This window comes from Bufo gargarizans, chromosome 10 (genome assembly GCF_014858855.1).
Source record: "Bufo gargarizans isolate SCDJY-AF-19 chromosome 10, ASM1485885v1, whole genome shotgun sequence".
NCBI classification, from domain to species: Eukaryota; Metazoa; Chordata; class Amphibia; order Anura; family Bufonidae; genus Bufo; species Bufo gargarizans.
The window spans coordinates 130,963,912-130,983,479 of record NC_058089.1 but is presented as its reverse complement, the minus strand read 5'-3'; the positions used below and the strand labels follow the sequence as shown (position 1 = coordinate 130,983,479).

Genomic DNA, 19,568 nt, shown 5'->3' with positions numbered 1-19,568 from the left:
GGCCCTACTCAAACTGAGGACCACACTGTTCAGCTGGGCCACGCCATGCGGTCGCAGCCCTATAATGATAGCAGCCGGCCTATGGCACCGCGATGACCGAATCCAAACTCATTTACAGCCTTTTCATGAAAGCGTCATCTTAACGGCTGCCATTAATACGTTTGTACCTCCAGTAGTGATTCGGGGGGCATGCCCCTCTGCTTGCTGTGCTGTCTGGAGGCACTTGCATCCTAGATTTCAAGCAGGCCTCCCCCTCCCCCCGTGTCGGGGCTGTCACCACAGGCTATTTGCTGCTGGGTGGACTGGTTGCAGAGTTGTTAATTGCACACCTTCACTGGGGTGGACAGATAAAATGGCATCATGAAGTGGAAAGCAGGGGGCAGACAATAAAGGTGACATCGCCACGCTAGGACTTTTCAACTCTAATCCCAATTAATTTTATTGAGCGAGTCCTCGTAGAATGCCAGCAGTTAATTACAATGATCACGCTGCCGCCCTGTGTAAAGCTGCACAGCAGAGCTGGAGGCTGCGCTGCTCGGAGCTGCCGCGCCGTTAATTGCCTGACTTGTTGGGAAGCTATTGATTCTGAAGGGTCGGGGACAGCTCCCCAGCTCAGAAAGAATTACATCCCTAATTGTTCCTGGCCTTCCGTTAACAAGATTCGCTTCAATAGCCGCTGTGAACCTTATCAGCTGCGCTGGCCTGTAATAGGCAGCCCCTTCCTCCCCTGTTCACATCTGCAGGCTAATGGGAAGAGGTTTCTGAGAAAACCATCCTCCCTATTCCAGCATCTTGGGAATGGCTCCTAGCGGCTGCTGCTTCGGCTAATGGCGCAGATGTGGCCGCCAGGTCAGCACATCATTGATTGAGGGCCCTGTGTGCACGTGGCACAGCCGCCTGGTCCTCTGCTGCTAGGGGCGAACCGTCTCCTCAGTCCTGGACGCCGGCCATACCTACTGGACGAACCAGGCGATTTTAATGGGCCCTCCCCAGGAACGGGACGTTAGATTTTAGCGGCCTGATCCTTTTGATCTTGGGGCGATAAGCCGAGGCGTCGAGCAGTGACTTTCTCCCCATTCTGGACACATGCATGCTCGGCCAAGCTGAGTATAGGGGGGTCAGCGGAATGGGGCGTAACTACCATAGCGGCAGACCAGGCGACTGCTATGGGGCCCAGAGCAAGAGGGGGCCCGGTCTTAGTTGGGATCATCTACTGGAGGTGAACACTTGGCCAGGACTCTACAACTTTTAGTAAATGAGGCAGTGGCAAAATGGCTGAAGGGTGATTGGAAGGCCTTTATGCGGAAACCCGTCTGTCCTGTGGGGGGCCCGGTCTGATCCTTGCTACGGGGCCCTTACTTCTCGGTGTACGCCACTGGTGTAAACAGATGACTCCATTCCTCAGAAGAGAGAGGTTTTATTTTAGCACAGTCTTAAAGGGCTTTGCCTCTTGGGGCATTTATGGCATATTGCTAGGATATGACCTGGGCCCCAAAGTGGATGGAGAGTGAACTGTGCAAGCGCAGCGTCCTCCGCGTTCACTGCTATGAACTTCCCGAGCTAGCAGCAGTGAATGGAGGAGGCTGGTGGTGCATGTGAGGCGAGCGCTCCCTTCACTCCGGGGCCCCATTCTGGAGATGGGTCCTACCTCTGGGACCCACAACTATCTGATATGGCACGTCCCACCCTCAGTTAGGAATGTCCCTTTAACAGATGAGAAAGATGAGAATTGGTTGCACCCTAGAAGAATATCAGTATGTAAATGGTTACCGCAGAGCAATTTAATCATCTGTGCACCCCCATTTACCCCATGGCAGCTCATCCAGCCATCTAATGGCAGCTCATCCAGCCATCTAATGGCGGCTCAGTTCACTTGTTTATCTATTGCATCCATTATGCTGACCAGGCGGCGCCAGGCCGTGTGCGTAAATGGACACCAGGGGGTGCCAGACTGTGTACATAAATGGACACCAGGCGGCGCCAGACTGTGTACATAAATGGACACCAGGGGGCGCCAGACTGTGTACGTAAATGGACACCAGGGGGCGCCAGACTGTGTACGTAAATGGACACCAGGCGGAGCCAGACTGTGTACGTAAATGGACACCAGGCGGAGCCAGACTGTGTACGTAAATGGACACCAGGCGGAGCCAGACTGTGTACGTAAATGGACACCAGGCGGAGCCAGGCTGTGTACGTAAATGGACACCAGGCGGCGCCAGGCTGTGTACGTAAATGGACACCAGGCGGAGCCAGGCTGTGTACGTAAATGGACACCAGGCAGCGCCAGACTGTGTACGTAAATGGACACCAGGCGGCGCCAGACTGTGTACGTAAATGGACACCAGGCGGCGCCAGACTGTGTACGTAAATGGACACCAGGCGGCGCCAGACTGTGTACGTAAATGGACACCAGGCGGCGCCAGACTGTGTACGTAAATGGACACCGGGCGGCGCCAGGCCGTGTACGTAAATGGACACCAGGCGGCGCCAGACTGTGTACGTAAATGGACACCAGGCGGCGCCAGACTGTGTACGTAAATGGACACCAGGCGGCGCCAGACTGTGTTTGTGCGTGGCATGGCAATGAGTAAATTAATACGTTTACTGACAGGACGTCCTCTTTACAGATAGGTAATCGAGCAGCGAGCAGTTAGCGCTTAATGCAGGGACCCGTGTACTCCAGTAGCTTACACCTTCTATATAAAAGGCTCCCACAATCGCCTTGTAATCATCCGGCTTCCCACGCGTTCGAGGCCATCATTTCCTCTACTTGTCTATAGATGATGATACACGGATTACAACACAGTATTTCTCAGAACCATAAGGGGAACTATTTAGAGTTGCACACATCCCATCCTGGCTGTGTGCAGATCCTGCGTCCCCCTGTGATTGATGGCCACTGTGAAACCATTACGGCTCCCGCTATGCCACAGTCCTGTGCTGGGAGGTCACAACCGTCACCCCCACTGTAAAACGTATAGGACGGTGTCCATGAGGTTTACCTGCTAATGATGGTTGTGTGCAGTCACACCTGCATGGATGATATCAGACACACGGGGCCCTGGAGGGCCCATAATAGTCATCTGGTAACAAGTATTTCTGAAGCAGTCGCTGAATGTCTCCCGATCCTCCCATTAATGTGCATGCTCAGCCTGCGGGAGCATGCATATCTAGTGCATGAGGAGAAAGCCACTGCCAGACGCCTCTAAAACAGATCGGGCAGATGAAAGCCCATCGGCCCGATCTCTACCTACCCCCATGGGAGAGTGGGGAATCCCTATACACATTGAATGTGTTCGGTCGATGTAAAGCGCGGCTTGAAAGTTTGTGAACCCTTCACAATTTTCTATATTTCTGCATACATTTTTACAAACGTCCTAAAAGTGGATAAAGAACAAATCAAACTTATGCAGAAATCTAGAAGAAGCTTCAGGGTAGATCAGAAGAAGTGTAGGAGCAGCTTCACCACCGTCTTAGGAGTGATAATAAGTCTTCTCTTTTGTCTCTTGCAGGATCATCGATAAGCAGCGAGTCTTCCCCAGTTTCATCACCGGCTACAAATCACAGTTCTCCTGCCAGCACACCCAAAAGGGGTCCAATGGGGCCCATCATAGTCCCCCCAGCAGGCCACACTGTGCCCAACACCCCACCGGTGGTCACCATTGCACCAACTAAAACCGTGAACGGAGTGTGGAGGAGTGAAGCGCGTCAGGTAATCTCAGCTCTACCATACAAATTACATTTCCGCTAAACTGTCAAGAAGCCCAAAATAATCTTAAATTCCGGGATTACGGAAGCAGCAGATCTCCAGCCCGCCCGCTGGAGCATAGTCCCATCTCACCGTGAAAACACCTTTAAGGCTACTTTCACAAGTATTTTTAGTGGCGTTTTTCTGCAAGTGCCTGACAGATCATGATGCAGGGTTTGGGCGCATCCATTATTGTCGGCAGCAAATCTCAGTCTTTGAAGCTGGCGACATGATGACAAGGGGTCGGGGAGATGATCGCTCGTACCCGACCATCGGCCAAAGGGTAACGTGTCCCCGGCCTAGTAAAGTGCAGCCCCCGTCAGATCGGATGTGGGGGACACTCTGGTCATTGTAACCAGTTCACAGACTGTGGGGCCCCTGTTGCTGTATAATGCCCCTGTGGCAGTGATTGCGGTGCCATCTACCTCGCCCAGGATGTACAGTATATACAGGTATATAGCTTTACCAATCATCGGCAGATTAGAGAAAGAGATTTACAAAAAGTGAGAGGCTTGAAAGACTGCTTTACTCTTTTTGATGCAAATTCTGCTCCTGTACGGATCCGGCGCAGTCTTTGATGCCATCTAACCTTGGCTGGCATCCGTTAATCTATGCGTACAGCGAGCGGGCGGTGGGCTGCGCCCCCATTGTTGTTGTGATCATGTCCCTCTGACCTCCCTCCAATGCCGGATGGCCGGGGGCAGGGCACAGTTCAGAGGAGGGCGAATGTTCAGGAGGCAGGGGAGCTCGCTGCACACAAGAGCCTGAAAAGTGAACAGATGTTGCTGCTCATTAAGAATTCCAATCAACGGGGCCCCATCTCTTTCAATTAATTATGGCTGATGTGTCTGGTGGAGGAGAGGATGAATTCCCAGGGAGTCTCTCGCTCTCTGCGGCTCAATGAACCCGGCTTCTTCCAGCTTAGTAAATAAATTTTTGTCGGAGGCCCCGGTTTGTTCATTGCTGTGAGCGCACACGTGTGGCGGCTCGCGCGGTGGCCGTATGGCAGCAGCGATACCTTTTGACAGCAATATTTTCCTTCCAGATGCAGACACTTGACCTGTAAAAACACAATTGCACAATCTCTCCTTTCCTCCGGCAGCAGATGCATGTGTGTGGCCGAGGTAAAGGATGATGCCGCCCAGGATAGCAGTCGGGCTCTCGGCTACTCATCCGGCTCTCGGCTACTCATCCTCTCTGACATTTTCTTGCATTTTTACCAGATCAGCAAACACGCAGATCTCTGCTGCGCTGCCGCCTCGTTCCTCGGCCCATTACAAACCATCCATCCTTCTAAAGGGGCCCGAGAGAGCCGTCTGGCCCGGGGTTAGCCTTTAGTTCTGCAACAATGGAACGTGCTGAATTATGGCACAAATTAAAACGACTCGCTTTCTCTACTTTCACGGTTCTATTACGGCTCCAGTTACGACCTATGTATTTTACATGTAGAATATATAATTACTGCAGAGTCACTGTAAATATAGTATATTACTTAACGATACTGATCATGTGCTGCAGCCAGAGCTGCACTCGCTATTCTGCAAGCTTCAGAGCTCTGTCAGCATTTCCTGATTGTTCAGTGTCTGCACACAGCTTGCTATGGGGATTTGCATTCTGGGAAGGGTCATGGTTACACCTGGCTCTCCATGTAGAAACTGAGCCTGATCTTTGCTGACTGTCTCCAACGACAACCAGCAGAACTGTGATGGTAGCTCTGGAGTTTGGAAGAGTGCTGTTGTGGCCCCTTTCTGTTCTGTGACCGATGTGCTCTCTTCACAGCAGTCTGACAACTCGTCTCGGGCAAACAGCATCAGCAGAGAGCGGTTGATTGCAGAATCCCAGCTGTCCTCTGAGAAGACGGGCGCCCCTTCCGTACCCGCACACCTGCTGGGAAGCACATATGCCTTTGCCATCCCGCCAAGCTCTGTCGTTCAGGATTCCCGCTTCCAACCCTTAAAGTGAGTTACGGAAAGCAAATTGGATTGTTAATATTCTCTAAAGGGATTGGGCTCTGCCGGGACCTGCTGCGGCAAAGCTCACAAGATGAGGAGCGCTGCCAATCAGACGCCACCTTTCATTTTTATGCGCTACTTTGGAGGATGAAAGGATTAACCTGATTGGGCAACTAAGGCTACTCTCACACTGGCGTTTTGGCTTTCCGTTTGTAAGATCCGTTCAGGGCTCTCACAATGGGTCCAAAACCGATCAGTTTGCATTCTAATGCGTTCTGAATAGAAAAGGATCCGCTCAGAATGCATCAGTTCGCCTCCGATCAGTCTCCATTCCGCTCTGGAGGCCGCCTGCAGCGTTGTGGTGTCCGTCTGACGAAACTGAGCCAAACGGATCCGCACAAAACACTAGTGTGAAAGTAGCCCAAGTCAGTATACTTTGGACCAGTTCTGGTAAAAGCACCCCCTTCCCCCCAGTGTATAAGCAACTGCGCCTGTCTATATTTCTCGGATGTCGCAGAAACGGCTAAGCAACTGCACTTGGTGATTCGCCATAAATATCAGAAGTGGGGTACCGCTTTAAATTGTCAGAAAATGCCACAAGACAATTTATGTATTAAATCTGGTAGCTCTCCTCTGAGTTGGGCTTTGCTATGCAGTGTCTGGTCGGCCTTACAGCTCGCTCTGGACACCATATTGACGCACAGAACAGCGGGTGGTTGACCAGCGCGGTCTGGAGTCTGACTGGTTTGTAAAGTAATGTTCAGTAATGAATGGTTTCCACCTTTCTCCAGCCTGCAGCGTCAGGTCCATCATGTGGTCCCTCCGAGCACAGTTACTGAGGAATACTTGCGCAGTTTCCGTCCATACCACACGGCTGAGGACCTCCGCATGCCATCGCTGCCCCACCTCGGACTGGACCCCACTGCGGCAGCGGCCTATTATCACAACAGCTACTTGGCGCACCACACCTTCACTCACCCGGCATTCAGGTAAGGAGACTTGGTTGGAGAGTGGCTGTCAGCTTTCTGCTAATGAGCGCTAATGGCCCCTTGTTTTGTCCTTACAGGATGGAGGATTCCTACTGCTTATCTGCACTGAGGTCCCCCTTCTACCCCCTCCACAACCCCGGATCGCTCCCACCTCTTCACCCTTCAGCCATGCACCTGCACTTGTCCGGAGTCAGATACCCTGCAGATCTGGCCCATTCGTCACTGTCTGCGCTGCAGTCCGAGCGCCTTACAGCGGAGAGGTAATGGGAATCTGTGCGTCTGGTCACAGTCTTGTGTCTTAGTGCATCTAGGTTTAGGCTACACATATAGATGCAGCCGTGCTCCAGCTCCTTACTTCTGGACTCCAGGGCAGGTCGAAGTCCTTGCTGTTAAATGACTGTTCTGTATTTTATTTGCATTCATAGACTTCAAATGGATGAAGAGTTGAGGCAGCGAGAACGGGAAAGAGAACGGGAGCGCGAGAAAGAAAGAGAAGCTGACCGTGAACGGGAGAAAGAACGGGAACGAGAGAGAGAGCGGGAGAAGAAAGAGATGGAAAGGGAGAAGGAGAGAGAAAGGGAGCGAGAACTAGAGCGGCAGAGAGAGCGCACAAGAGAGAAGGAGGCCAGTCTCATTAAAAGCATGGAGAGCCAGTATCTGGCAGAGGCCGAGGTTCACCCCCTCCGAATGCACCAAGAAGAGCGGGTGAAGCCAACCGAACAGCCTGCGCCAACCAGACCGGGTAATTGTCATCATCTCTCCGTCAGGTCCTAGACCAGATATGATCGTGTTCTCTTCTTTATAAGTTTATGGTTTGTTTGCCTTTTACAGAAAAGCTGAAAGAACAGTCTGTACAGACTCCAAAGCCAGTCCAACACCAAATGCACCAACCTCCCAGCACGCACCATTCTGTGCCCAGTCTGATCTCCAACCATACGGTTTTCCCTCCAACAAGCAGCGCCGCCGCGGCTAGTATGTTGGCTCAGAGGACGCAAGAAGAGGAGAAGTGGTTAGCACGGCAAAGACGTCTACGGCAAGAGAAGGAAGATCGGCAGTACCAGGTGTCGGAGTTTCGGCAGCAAGTTCTAGAACAGCAGCTGGACGCTACCGGGCGCCCGATCAATCCGCAAGAGGCTGAGCCGAGGCCAGAGAACCTCAGGTAGGTCATGGGTGCAGTGTGTGCTCAACTGCCATGTGTAAAACCTCATATACTGCACCTAGATGCCTCATGTTCTATATCATATACTGCACCTAGAGGCATCATGTTCTATATCATATACTGCACCTAGATGCCTCATGTCCTATATCATATACTGCACCTAGATGTATCATGTCCTATATCATATACTGCACCTAGATGTATCATGTCCTATATCATATACTGCACCTAGAGGCATCATGTTCTATATCATATACTGCACCTAGAGGCATCATGTTCTATATCATATACTGCACCTAGATGCCTCATGTTCTATATCATATACTGCACCTAGATGTATCATGTCCTATATCATATACTGCACCTAGAGGCATCATGTTCTATATCATATACTGCACCTAGAGGCATCATGTTATAGATCATATACTGCACCTAGATGTATCATGTCCTATATCATATACTGCACCTAGATGTATCATGTTATATATCATATACTGCACCTAGATGTATCATGTTCTATATCATATACTGCACCTAGAGGCATCATGTTCTATATCATATACTGCACCTAGATGCCTCATGTTATATATCATATACTGCACCTAGAGGCATCATGTTATATATCATATACTGCACCTAGATGTATCATGTTATATATCATATACTGCACCTAGATGCCTCATGTCCTATATCATATACTGCACCTAGATGTATCATGTCCTATATCATATACTGCACCTAGATGTATCATGTCCTATATCATATACTGCACCTAGCTGTATCATGTTATATATCATATACTGCACCTAGAGGCCTCATGTCCTATATCATATACTGCACCTAGATGCATCATGTTATATATCATATACTGCACCTAGAGGCATCATGTCCTATATCATATACTGCACCTAGAGGCATCATGTCCTATATCATATACTGCACCTAGAGGCATCATGTCCTATATCATATACTGCACCTAGAGGCATCATGTTATATATCATATACTGCACCTAGAGGCATCATGTCCTATATCATATACTGCACCTAGAGGCATCATGTTATAGATCATATACTGCACCTAGAGGCATCATGTTCTATATCATATACTGCACCTAGAGGCATCATGTTATATATCATATACTGCACCTAGAGGCATCATGTCCTATATCATATACTGCACCTAGATGTATCATGTCCTATATCATATACTGCACCTAGATGTATCATGTCCTATATCATATACTGCACCTAGATGCCTCATGTTCTATATCATATACTGCACCTAGATGCCTCATGTTATATATCATATACTGCACCTAGAGGCATCATGTTATATATCATATACTGCACCTAGATGTATCATGTTATATATCATATACTGCACCTAGATGCCTCATGTCCTATATCATATACTGCACCTAGATGTATCATGTCCTATATCATATACTGCACCTAGAGGCCTCATGTTATATATCATATACTGCACCTAGATGTATCATGTTATATATCATATACTGCACCTAGAGGCATCATGTCCTGTATCATATACTGCACCTAGAGGCATCATGTCCTATATCATATACTGCACCTAGAGGCATCATGTCCTATATCATATACTGCACCTAGAGGCCTCATGTTCTATATCATATACTGCACCTAGATGTATCATGTTATATATCATATACTGCACCTAGAGGCATCATGTTCTATATCATATACTGCACCTAGATGCCTCATGTCCTATATCATATACTGCACCTAGATGTATCATGTCCTATATCATATACTGCACCTAGATGTATCATGTCCTATATCATATACTGCACCTAGATGCCTCATGTTATATATCATATACTGCACCTAGAGGCATCATGTTATATATCATATACTGCACCTAGATGTATCATGTTATATATCATATACTGCACCTAGATGTATCATGTTCTATATCATATACTGCACCTAGAGGCATCATGTTCTATATCATATACTGCACCTAGAGGCATCATGTTATATATCATATACTGCACCTAGATGCCTCATGTTCTATATCATATACTGCACCTAGAGGCCTCATGTCCTATATCATATACTGCACCTAGATGCCTCATGTTCTATATCATATACTGCACCTAGAGGCATCATGTTCTATATCATATACTGCACCTAGAGGCATCATGTTATATATCATATACTGCACCTAGATGCCTCATGTTCTATATCATATACTGCACCTAGATGTATCATGTTATATATCATATACTGCACCTAGAGGCATCATGTTCTATATCATATACTGCACCTAGAGGCATCATGTTATATATCATATACTGCACCTAGATGTATCATGTTATATATCATATACTGCACCTAGAGGCATCATGTTATATATCATATACTGCACCTAGAGGCATCATGTCCTATATCATATACTGCACCTAGAGGCATCATGTCCTATATCATATACTGCACCTAGAGGCCTCATGTTATATATCATATACTGCACCTAGAGGCATCATGTCCTATATCATATACTGCACCTAGATGCCTCATGTCCTATATCATATACTGCACCTAGAGGCATCATGTCCTATATCATATACTGCACCTAGAGGCATCATATTCTATATCATATACTGCACCTAGCTGTATCATGTTATATATCATATACTGCACCTAGAGGCATCATATTCTATATCATATACTGCACCTAGAGGCATCATGTCCTATATCATATACTGCACCTAGAGGCATCATGTCCTATATCTATACTGCAGCTAGATGTATCATGTCCTATATCATATACTGCACCTAGAGGCATCATGTTATATATCATATATACTGCACCTAGAGGCATCATGTCCTATATCATATACTGCACCTAGAGGCATCATGTCCTATATCATATACTGCACCTAGAGGCATCATGTTATATATCATATATACTGCACCTAGATGCATCATGTTATAGATCATATACTGCACCTAGAGGCATCATGTTATATATCATATACTGCACCTAGAGGCATCATGTTCTATATCATATACTGCACCTAGATGTATCATGTTATATATCATATACTGCACCTAGAGGCATCATGTCCTATATCATATACTGCACTTAGAGGCCTCATGTTATATATCATATACTGCACCTAGAGGCATCATGTTATAGATCATATACTGCACCTAGATGTATCATGTTCTATATCATATACTGCACCTAGAGGCATCATGTTATATATCATATACTGCACCTAGCTGTATCATGTTATAGATCATATACTGCACCTAGAGGCATCATGTCCTATATCATATACTGCACCTAGAGGCATCATGTCCTATATCATATACTGCACCTAGAGGCCTCATGTTATAGATCATATACTGCACCTAGAGGCATCATGTTCTATATCATATACTGCACCTAGAGGCATCATGTTATATATCATATACTGCACCTAGCTGTATCATGTTATATATCATATACTGCACCTAGAGGCATCATGTCCTATATCATATACTGCACCTAGAGGCATCATGTCCTATATCATATACTGCACCTAGAGGCATCATGTCCTATATCATATACTGCACCTAGAGGCATCATGTTATATATCATATACTGCACCTAGAGGCATCATGTTATATATCATATACTGCACCTAGAGGCATCATGTTATATATCATATACTGCACCTAGATGCCTCATGTTATATATCATATACTGCACCTAGAGGCATCATGTACTATATCATATACTGCACCTAGAGGCATCATGTCCTGTATCATATACTGCACCTAGAGGCATCATGTCCTATATCATATACTGCACCTAGAGGCATCATGTCCTATATCATATACTGCACCTAGAGGCATCATGTTATATATCATATACTGCACCTAGATGCATCATGTCCTATATCATATACTGCACCTAGCTGTATCATGTTATATATCATATACTGCACCTAGAGGCATCATGTCCTATATCATATACTGCACCTAGCTGTATCATGTTATATATCATATACTGCACCTAGAGGCATCATGTCCTATATCATATACTGCACCTAGAGGCATCATGTTATATATCATATACTGCACCTAGCTGTATCATGTTATATATCATATACTGCACCTAGAGGCATCATGTTCTATATCATATACTGCACCTAGAGGCATCATGTCCTATATCATATACTGCACCTAGATGTATCATGTTATATATCATATACTGCACCTAGAGGCATCATGTTCTATATCATATACTGCACCTAGAGGCATCATGTCCTGTATCATATACTGCACCTAGAGGCCTCATGTCCTATATCATATACTGCACCTAGAGGCATCATGTCCTATATCATATACTGCACCTAGATGTATCATGTTATATATCATATACTGCACCTAGCTGTATCATGTTATATATCATATACTGCACCTAGAGGCATCATATTCTATATCATATACTGCACCTCGATGTATCATGTCCTATATCATATACTGCACCTAGAGGCATCATGTTATATATCATATACTGCACCTAGCTGTATCATGTTATAGATCATATACTGCACCTAGAGGCATCATGTCCTATATCATATACTGCACCTAGAGGCATCATGTCCTATATCATATACTGCACCTAGAGGCCTCATGTTATAGATCATATACTGCACCTAGAGGCATCATGTTCTATATCATATACTGCACCTAGATGTATCATGTTCTATATCATATACTGCACCTAGATGCCTCATGTTATATATCATATACTGCACCTAGCTGTATCATGTTATATATCATATACTGCACCTAGAGGCATCATGTCCTATATCATATACTGCACCTAGAGGCATCATGTCCTATATCATATACTGCACCTAGAGGCATCATGTCCTATATCATATACTGCACCTAGAGGCATCATGTTATATATCATATACTGCACCTAGAGGCATCATGTTATATATCATATACTGCACCTAGAGGCATCATGTTATATATCATATACTGCACCTAGATGCCTCATGTTATATATCATATACTGCACCTAGAGGCATCATGTCCTATATCATATACTGCACCTAGAGGCATCATGTCCTGTATCATATACTGCACCTAGAGGCATCATGTCCTATATCATATACTGCACCTAGAGGCATCATGTCCTATATCATATACTGCACCTAGCTGTATCATGTTATATATCATATACTGCACCTAGAGGCATCATGTCCTATATCATATACTGCACCTAGAGGCATCATGTTATATATCATATACTGCACCTAGCTGTATCATGTTATATATCATATACTGCACCTAGAGGCATCATGTTCTATATCATATACTGCACCTAGAGGCATCATGTCCTATATCATATACTGCACCTAGATGCCTCATGTCCTATATCATATACTGCACCTAGAGGCATCATGTCCTATATCATATACTGCACCTAGATGTATCATGTTATATATCATATACTGCACCTAGAGGCATCATGTTCTATATCATATACTGCACCTAGAGGCATCATGTCCTGTATCATATACTGCACCTAGAGGCCTCATGTCCTATATCATATACTGCACCTAGAGGCATCATGTCCTATATCATATACTGCACCTAGATGTATCATGTTATATATCATATACTGCACCTAGAGGCATCATGTTCTATATCATATACTGCACCTAGAGGCATCATATTCTATATCATATACTGCACCTCGATGTATCATGTCCTATATCATATACTGCACCTAGAGGCATCATATTCTATATCATATACTGCACCTAGAGGCATCATGTCCTATATCTTCTTCCCTTTATGTAGGGTTCTGCCGACACGTAATGAAGGGAGCATTCGGGAGCCACTGCAGCATTTCGGAGGCCCGCCACCCCTCATTTCACCCAAACCCCCACAGCATTCTGTCCCCACTTCACTTTGGAACCCTGTGTCGCTCATGGACACCCCCTCCGAGTCGCGTCGTAGCCAGGAACCTGCCTCCATCCATAACCACACAGCTACTATTTATGAACACAGCCGACCAATCTTAGCCCCTGTCAAATTGGAGCGTCCATACAGCTTTGAGAAGCAGCATCTCGAGGAGGAAGATCTGCCACGGAGGAAGGAGCAGACGGAGAAGTACCAACCCATCCGGGAATCCTGTCTGGAGCACACTGCTTATTCTCATGCCCCTTTTCTGGCTGAACTTGAAAAGTCAACACAGTCCTTCCTAAACCAGCAGAGGAGTTCGCTCCAGCAGGCCGGCCAGATGGCAGAGACCACACTCCTACACAAACCGAACTTGACGCACAGACCTCCCCCTACAAGGACTCGTGACCCTATGTATATATACGACGAGTTTCTGCAGCAGCATCGCAGGCTGGTCAGTAAGCTGGATCTGGAAGAGAGGAGGCGGAAAGAGGCCCGTGAGAAAGGTGAGCCCCAATCCACCCAGTGTGCAGAATACAGGCTGCTGTACACTGCTCTAGCATGCTAGGACACGATACAACCACTGATCTCCGAGCTTAGACGGGGGCCAAATGCATAAATTACAGAATATGATAAGGTGGCCATACACCAGCAGGACTGGCCGACCGTCTAATGTGTACTGGGGTGTCCCAACATTCCCCCAGCAGCAGATGCCAGGGGGGAAGGAAATACAATCAACATGCCAGATAAGTCACCCCAAGATGTCTGGCAGCAGGATTCTCCCCTTTTCTTATTGAGAACACATGCATGCTCGCCCATGCCCAGTATGCATGTGTATGAAGAGGATGTGAATAGCTGGCAGCTGTAGACTGGCTGATGATAAAGGGGGGGATGTCCAGGGTTAGATAAAACATGACTGCTTTCTTCCAAAAACAGCACCCCCTCCCCATGGGTTGTGTGTGGTATTGGAGTCAATGGGGCAGAGCTCCAACCTGTGGACATGGTTGGTGATGTTTTTTGGGAGAAGGCAGCCATGTTTTTGTAATCCTGGAAACCCCCTTTAATTCTAGTAAAATTAAGAGCCTTGTGATGACTTTTCGTTCGGTTCATTCAGCGCCCCTCCATGACTCCTTACCCAGCGCTGCCCCCCTCGGTCCAGGTCCTGCCGATGCTCAATGTTTTGTTCCTTTCCCCAGGATATTATTACGATCTTGATGACTCTTATGATGAAAGCGATGAGGAGGAAGTGAGAGCACATCTCCGCCGAGTGGCTGGACAGCCGCCGCTCAAACTGGACACGTCATCTGAGGTAGGGGCACACGGCAGGAGGCGCTGCCAGACTTACTGCAGTTATATCCCATTGTCACTTGCATAAGCAATGAGTCCGGGCCATTCTTCAAGACCCTTCTATCTGTCAACAGAAACTGGAGTTCCTGCAGATCTTCAGCCTCACGACCCAACAGGAAAAGGAGCGGATTCTGCAGCAGAAACGACGGAAGAGAAGGCGAATGTTGCGGGAAAGGAGTCAGTCGCCTCCCATCCAGAGCAAAAGGCAGACCCCATCCCCGCACTCCCCACTGTCCACGCGGTTCAGTCCTGATGAGCTCAACAACAGCCCCAACCTAGAAGAGAAGAAGAAGTTCCTGACTTTCTTTGATCTGTCGCATGTGAGCGTGGAGCAGAGAAAAGGTGAGAATCCGTGTACGGCTGGGGCTACACAACAAGCGGCGTGCGACCAAAGATCGCTGTGTGTCGCTGCAGTTAGAATCCAGCATGCCTGATCCTTTTCTTCTCACGGGAGATAAACTTCTCCCAGGGACGTCTTATAAGGCACATTCACCGCCCCCTGTAGAGACCACGTGCACGTGGATTCGGGAGGAATAGCGGTCAGCCATCTAGGGTGCATGGCCACCTTTATTACCTGCCGGCTGCACAGTGCTGACGGCTCTCATGTAGTCTGGACGACTGGAGTATAAGACCAGATGTGACTAAGTTCATAAACTAATCTGCAAAACTGCTGATCGTTACAATAGAAGTAGATGTCCAAAAGTGAACGTCGGCTTGGAACAGTCGTGTTGTATGATCTTCCTGGCGGATATTAGATGCAGAACAGACTGAAGTGATGACAGAGCCTCCCCACATGCTGTCTGGAGGACCGAGTAATCTGCTGCTCGCTAACAGTCTGTCTTCATTTTGGCAGACAAGGAGAAGCTGGTTGAAATGCTGCAAACAATTAAACAGAAGAGCGCGGCGCCCGAGGCAGTGAAGATTCCCCCGCTGACTTCATGTCGGGGCAGCTCTCCTCTGCCCACAGGTAAGACATCAGGACAATGTGGCACCCAGGGCAGCGGTCTGTCAGGTAGAAAATGCTATGTGTCCTCTGAGCAAGACTATCCTGATCTAACCCTCTCTCCTGATAATGACCCCCATATTTACACTTGCCTCCCATTTAGGCGCACCCTCGGAGGATCAGTCCGTCATTCAGCCCCCGATGCAGCCGGAGGCCTCAGCTCCGGTCCCCTCCACCTCCTCCACAGTCACAGCACCAGAACACGCGAAGCCTCCAGAACTCATTCGTCAAGAGCAACCGAAACTCTCGGACAGGTTAGCCCCTTTGCCGGTTGCGGTGCCGGCTCCCTCGTCCAATGTTGTAAGCACAGAAAAAGTCAGGCAGAACGAGGCCGCTGCTCCTGCGAAAAAGACCCTGAGCATCCTAAACATTGTTCGAGGGCATCCAGCCAAAGAGAATCCTGTCCAAGCGTCTCAGAGCATGAATGGCAGGAACAAGTCCTGGGAGCCCTTCATAGCCGAGGAGTTTGCTCATCAGTTCCATGAATCTGTGTTACAGTCTACCCAGAAGGCCCTACAGAAGCACAAAGGTAAGAGGCGCCTGCCGCACTGCCCCCAACTGGACAAACACAGTATGTACAGGGCGATGCTTAGAACGTCTCCTCCGTGCACACAGGGAGATTACTGTCTTGTATTTAGACGGCTTAAAGGGTTTTACCAAGATTTAAACATGTCCCCTGTCCTGTGGGTCTGACCGCTAGGGCCCCCACTGATCACAAGAACTGGGGTCCTGTGTCCCTCCTATAAATGGAGCGGTGGTTGTGCATGCACATGAGCCTGATGAGTGCTGTACTCTGCAATCTCCTTACTGCATGGGCATGAGTTGAGCACAAGCATGCATGTTCGACCCCCACTCAATTGACAAGGGAGGGGACACAGGATCCCAGTACTGATGATCGGTAGGGTCCCAGCAGTCGGACCCCCACCAGTAAGTCTTGACACAACCCCTTGGGATTATTTTTTGGGAAACCTCCTCACCTCCCCCTTCCACGCCAGACCTGCAAAGTGAGGGGGGTTTTACCAGCAGGTCTACTTACCTGCTCCCTGCCGCTATGTCCTGGCTCCTTTGCTCCCTGGCCTTGGCTGTCTCGCTCGGGATTCCCGCTGTCTACTTTTGACCCCACTGCGGTGACCACTTCCCTTGCGTCATGTTAAGTGGTCGTGTGATGAGGGTTGGGCTGCTGTGCGTCACTGGCAGCCTAGGCCAGGGAGCAAAGGAGCCAGGACCCAGCGGCAGGTTGCAGGTAAGTAGGCCTCCCTTTGCAGGTCTGGCCAGGAGGGGATTTGCCAAAAGCACTCCCAAAATGAAGCCAACCCCCTATAAGGGTAAAGTCATGGATTGCAGCGTCCTTGTGCAGTGACCTACAGCTGCATAATTCGGAAGACAACACCTAAGTTTCACCCATAAACCCTTGCAGCATTTGACTATCATTTGTGGACGCCCTAACGTGCGTCACTGCCCTGAAACCAGACCAGGCAGAACCTGCGCCAAATTTATCTCCATAACTAATGCTGTGTGACAGAATTGGGGCATTTAGTAGACATGGTAGACACTTCCTTATGTCACCTCTAGGTTGAAGAATTTGGCGCACTTCAGCTCGGTCTGTGTGCCGCCAGTAAACGATGCGGGGGGATGACGCGTTTACACTCTGTATATACAATAGAATGTTGTTGTTTTCTTGCATTTCCTCACAATTTATTAGGAAGGAGGATGATTAATCATGGGGGTGGTAGTGTCAACATGTAGCGGGGGTGGGGCTGCTCTTTCAGTATTGGCTCCCGGACAGCATATAACGCTGCAGTCCTTAAGGGTGTATTCACACATGTCAAACTTGTTGCTTTTTGCCATAATTTCATAAAAATGCAGAGTAATGTAAGGGTGTAGTGATGCTTGCTAATTTCAAGGGCTTTTTTTGTTGTCTTTCTAGGGGCGTCTGCTTTGAACTGTGCAGAGCAAAACCACAAGCCCGATGCCTCTGTCCACTATAACATTCCTGAGCTGCAGCAGTCCAGTCGGCCCCCGGCCCCACAACAGAATGGTCCGCAGGGCCCTGGGCAGTCAGGGGTGGTGCGGGGGACTATGCATCCTGACGTAACCTCAGAGGAAGAGACGTCTGATGAAGACGAGGAGGAGGATGAGGCCGATGAACCACCAAGACCGAAATGGCAGGGAATTGAGGCAATATTTGAAGCTTACCAAGAACACATAGAAGGTGGGCAGTGTGTGGCGTCATTAAGCAGAAGCAAATAATAAAACCTGTGTGATGAAAGAGGTGCAGAAAATGTGCATCGGGGTAGGCGTACTCTCCCAACCAATCTGACACCGGTGGCGGTGGTGCATGGGCCTCATTAACTGGCATAGACCCAGTGCTCTGGCATAGACTGGTCATCCCAATTATTATAGGTACTAGAAGTTGTCCCCTAAACACAGGAGCGGACATTCCTGCTTGTTGTGGGAGCCCACCTATCCCAAGACCAGGGGCCCCATCCCCTGAAATGGATGTGCACTGGGACTGCTGGGGGTAGGTCAGCGATGTCCCATAGGGAATAAACTGCCTGACCAGCCGCTCTATTCGTTTTGGGAGTCAGCCTTCCACCAATCAGTTGGCTATCCAGTGGACAGCTTGTGGTAACCAAAATATGGCCGATTGGCTAGTAAGGCGCAGTATTAGGACTGTACATGCAACATAAGTGAGCGTGATTGCCGCGACCACAAAATACAACTTGCCAGTAATCCAAATCTGCTAGATTTCCGACAACCTGTGTCGGTCACGACGACACGAGCACATCCGCTGTCATTACGAATCAATAATACAGTTCTGGTCTGTGCTGGGGGGGCCGGGGGGGTTCTTGTGCAGTAGGTTTCCCCCATGTAATAATCCCCTTTATATTCCGCGCCTCTCATGTATTTTCATTACTCTACAGAACAAAACCTTGAACGCCAAGTCCTGGAGACGCAGTGCAAGCGACTAGAAGCTCAGCACTATAACCTAAGTCTGACGGCTGAGCAGATCTCACACCGCATGGCGGTAAGTAACGGCGTTGTCACCGCACACACAAAGCTGATTCTATGATGTCAGGAATGACTGGAAATGACATCAGCCCCAAATAAGGGGGATGCACGACCCGGTGGAGGGCGTCCTATCTACAGCCGGACGCTATCCCACTGCAGGAAGAAAATCGTTGCATGCAGCATATACACACACACCATATAGAGAAGCTACTTGGGGGTGGGGGGGTATATATACTGTATAGAGAAGCTGCTTGTGTATATATAGTGTAGCTGCTGGGGGGTATACCAGATAGAGGAGCTGCTCGTGGGTGGGGGTTAGTGTTGAGCAAAGCGAGTTTCAGATGATTGATCCGAAGTCACTTCCTTCAAAACTTCAGTAAAATACTGGACGGAGATCCGACTCTGT

General features: G+C 47.7%; 1 protein-coding gene across 7 annotated transcripts in view; it reads left to right on the top strand.

Moving 5' to 3' along the window:
* Nucleotides 1–19,568, top strand: part of GSE1 (Gse1 coiled-coil protein) — a 110,251-nt gene that overhangs the window by 87,198 nt on the left and 3,485 nt on the right. For 6 of the 7 annotated variants that reach the window (XM_044269739.1, XM_044269733.1, XM_044269737.1 and 3 more), the window contains 13 exons: nt 3,516–3,715; nt 5,531–5,709; nt 6,495–6,692; nt 6,770–6,952; nt 7,118–7,434; nt 7,524–7,851; nt 13,699–14,306; nt 14,997–15,109; nt 15,222–15,489; nt 16,001–16,114; nt 16,254–16,679; nt 18,078–18,362; nt 19,075–19,178. In XM_044269739.1, the coding sequence (XP_044125674.1) occupies nt 3,516–3,715; nt 5,531–5,709; nt 6,495–6,692; nt 6,770–6,952; nt 7,118–7,434; nt 7,524–7,851; nt 13,699–14,306; nt 14,997–15,109; nt 15,222–15,489; nt 16,001–16,114; nt 16,254–16,679; nt 18,078–18,362; nt 19,075–19,178 (3,323 nt within the window). The remainder of the gene's footprint in view (nt 1–3,515; nt 3,716–5,530; nt 5,710–6,494; nt 6,693–6,769; nt 6,953–7,117; nt 7,435–7,523; nt 7,852–13,698; nt 14,307–14,996; nt 15,110–15,221; nt 15,490–16,000; nt 16,115–16,253; nt 16,680–18,077; nt 18,363–19,074; nt 19,179–19,568) is intronic. The other variant, XM_044269735.1, reaches the window with a different exon arrangement.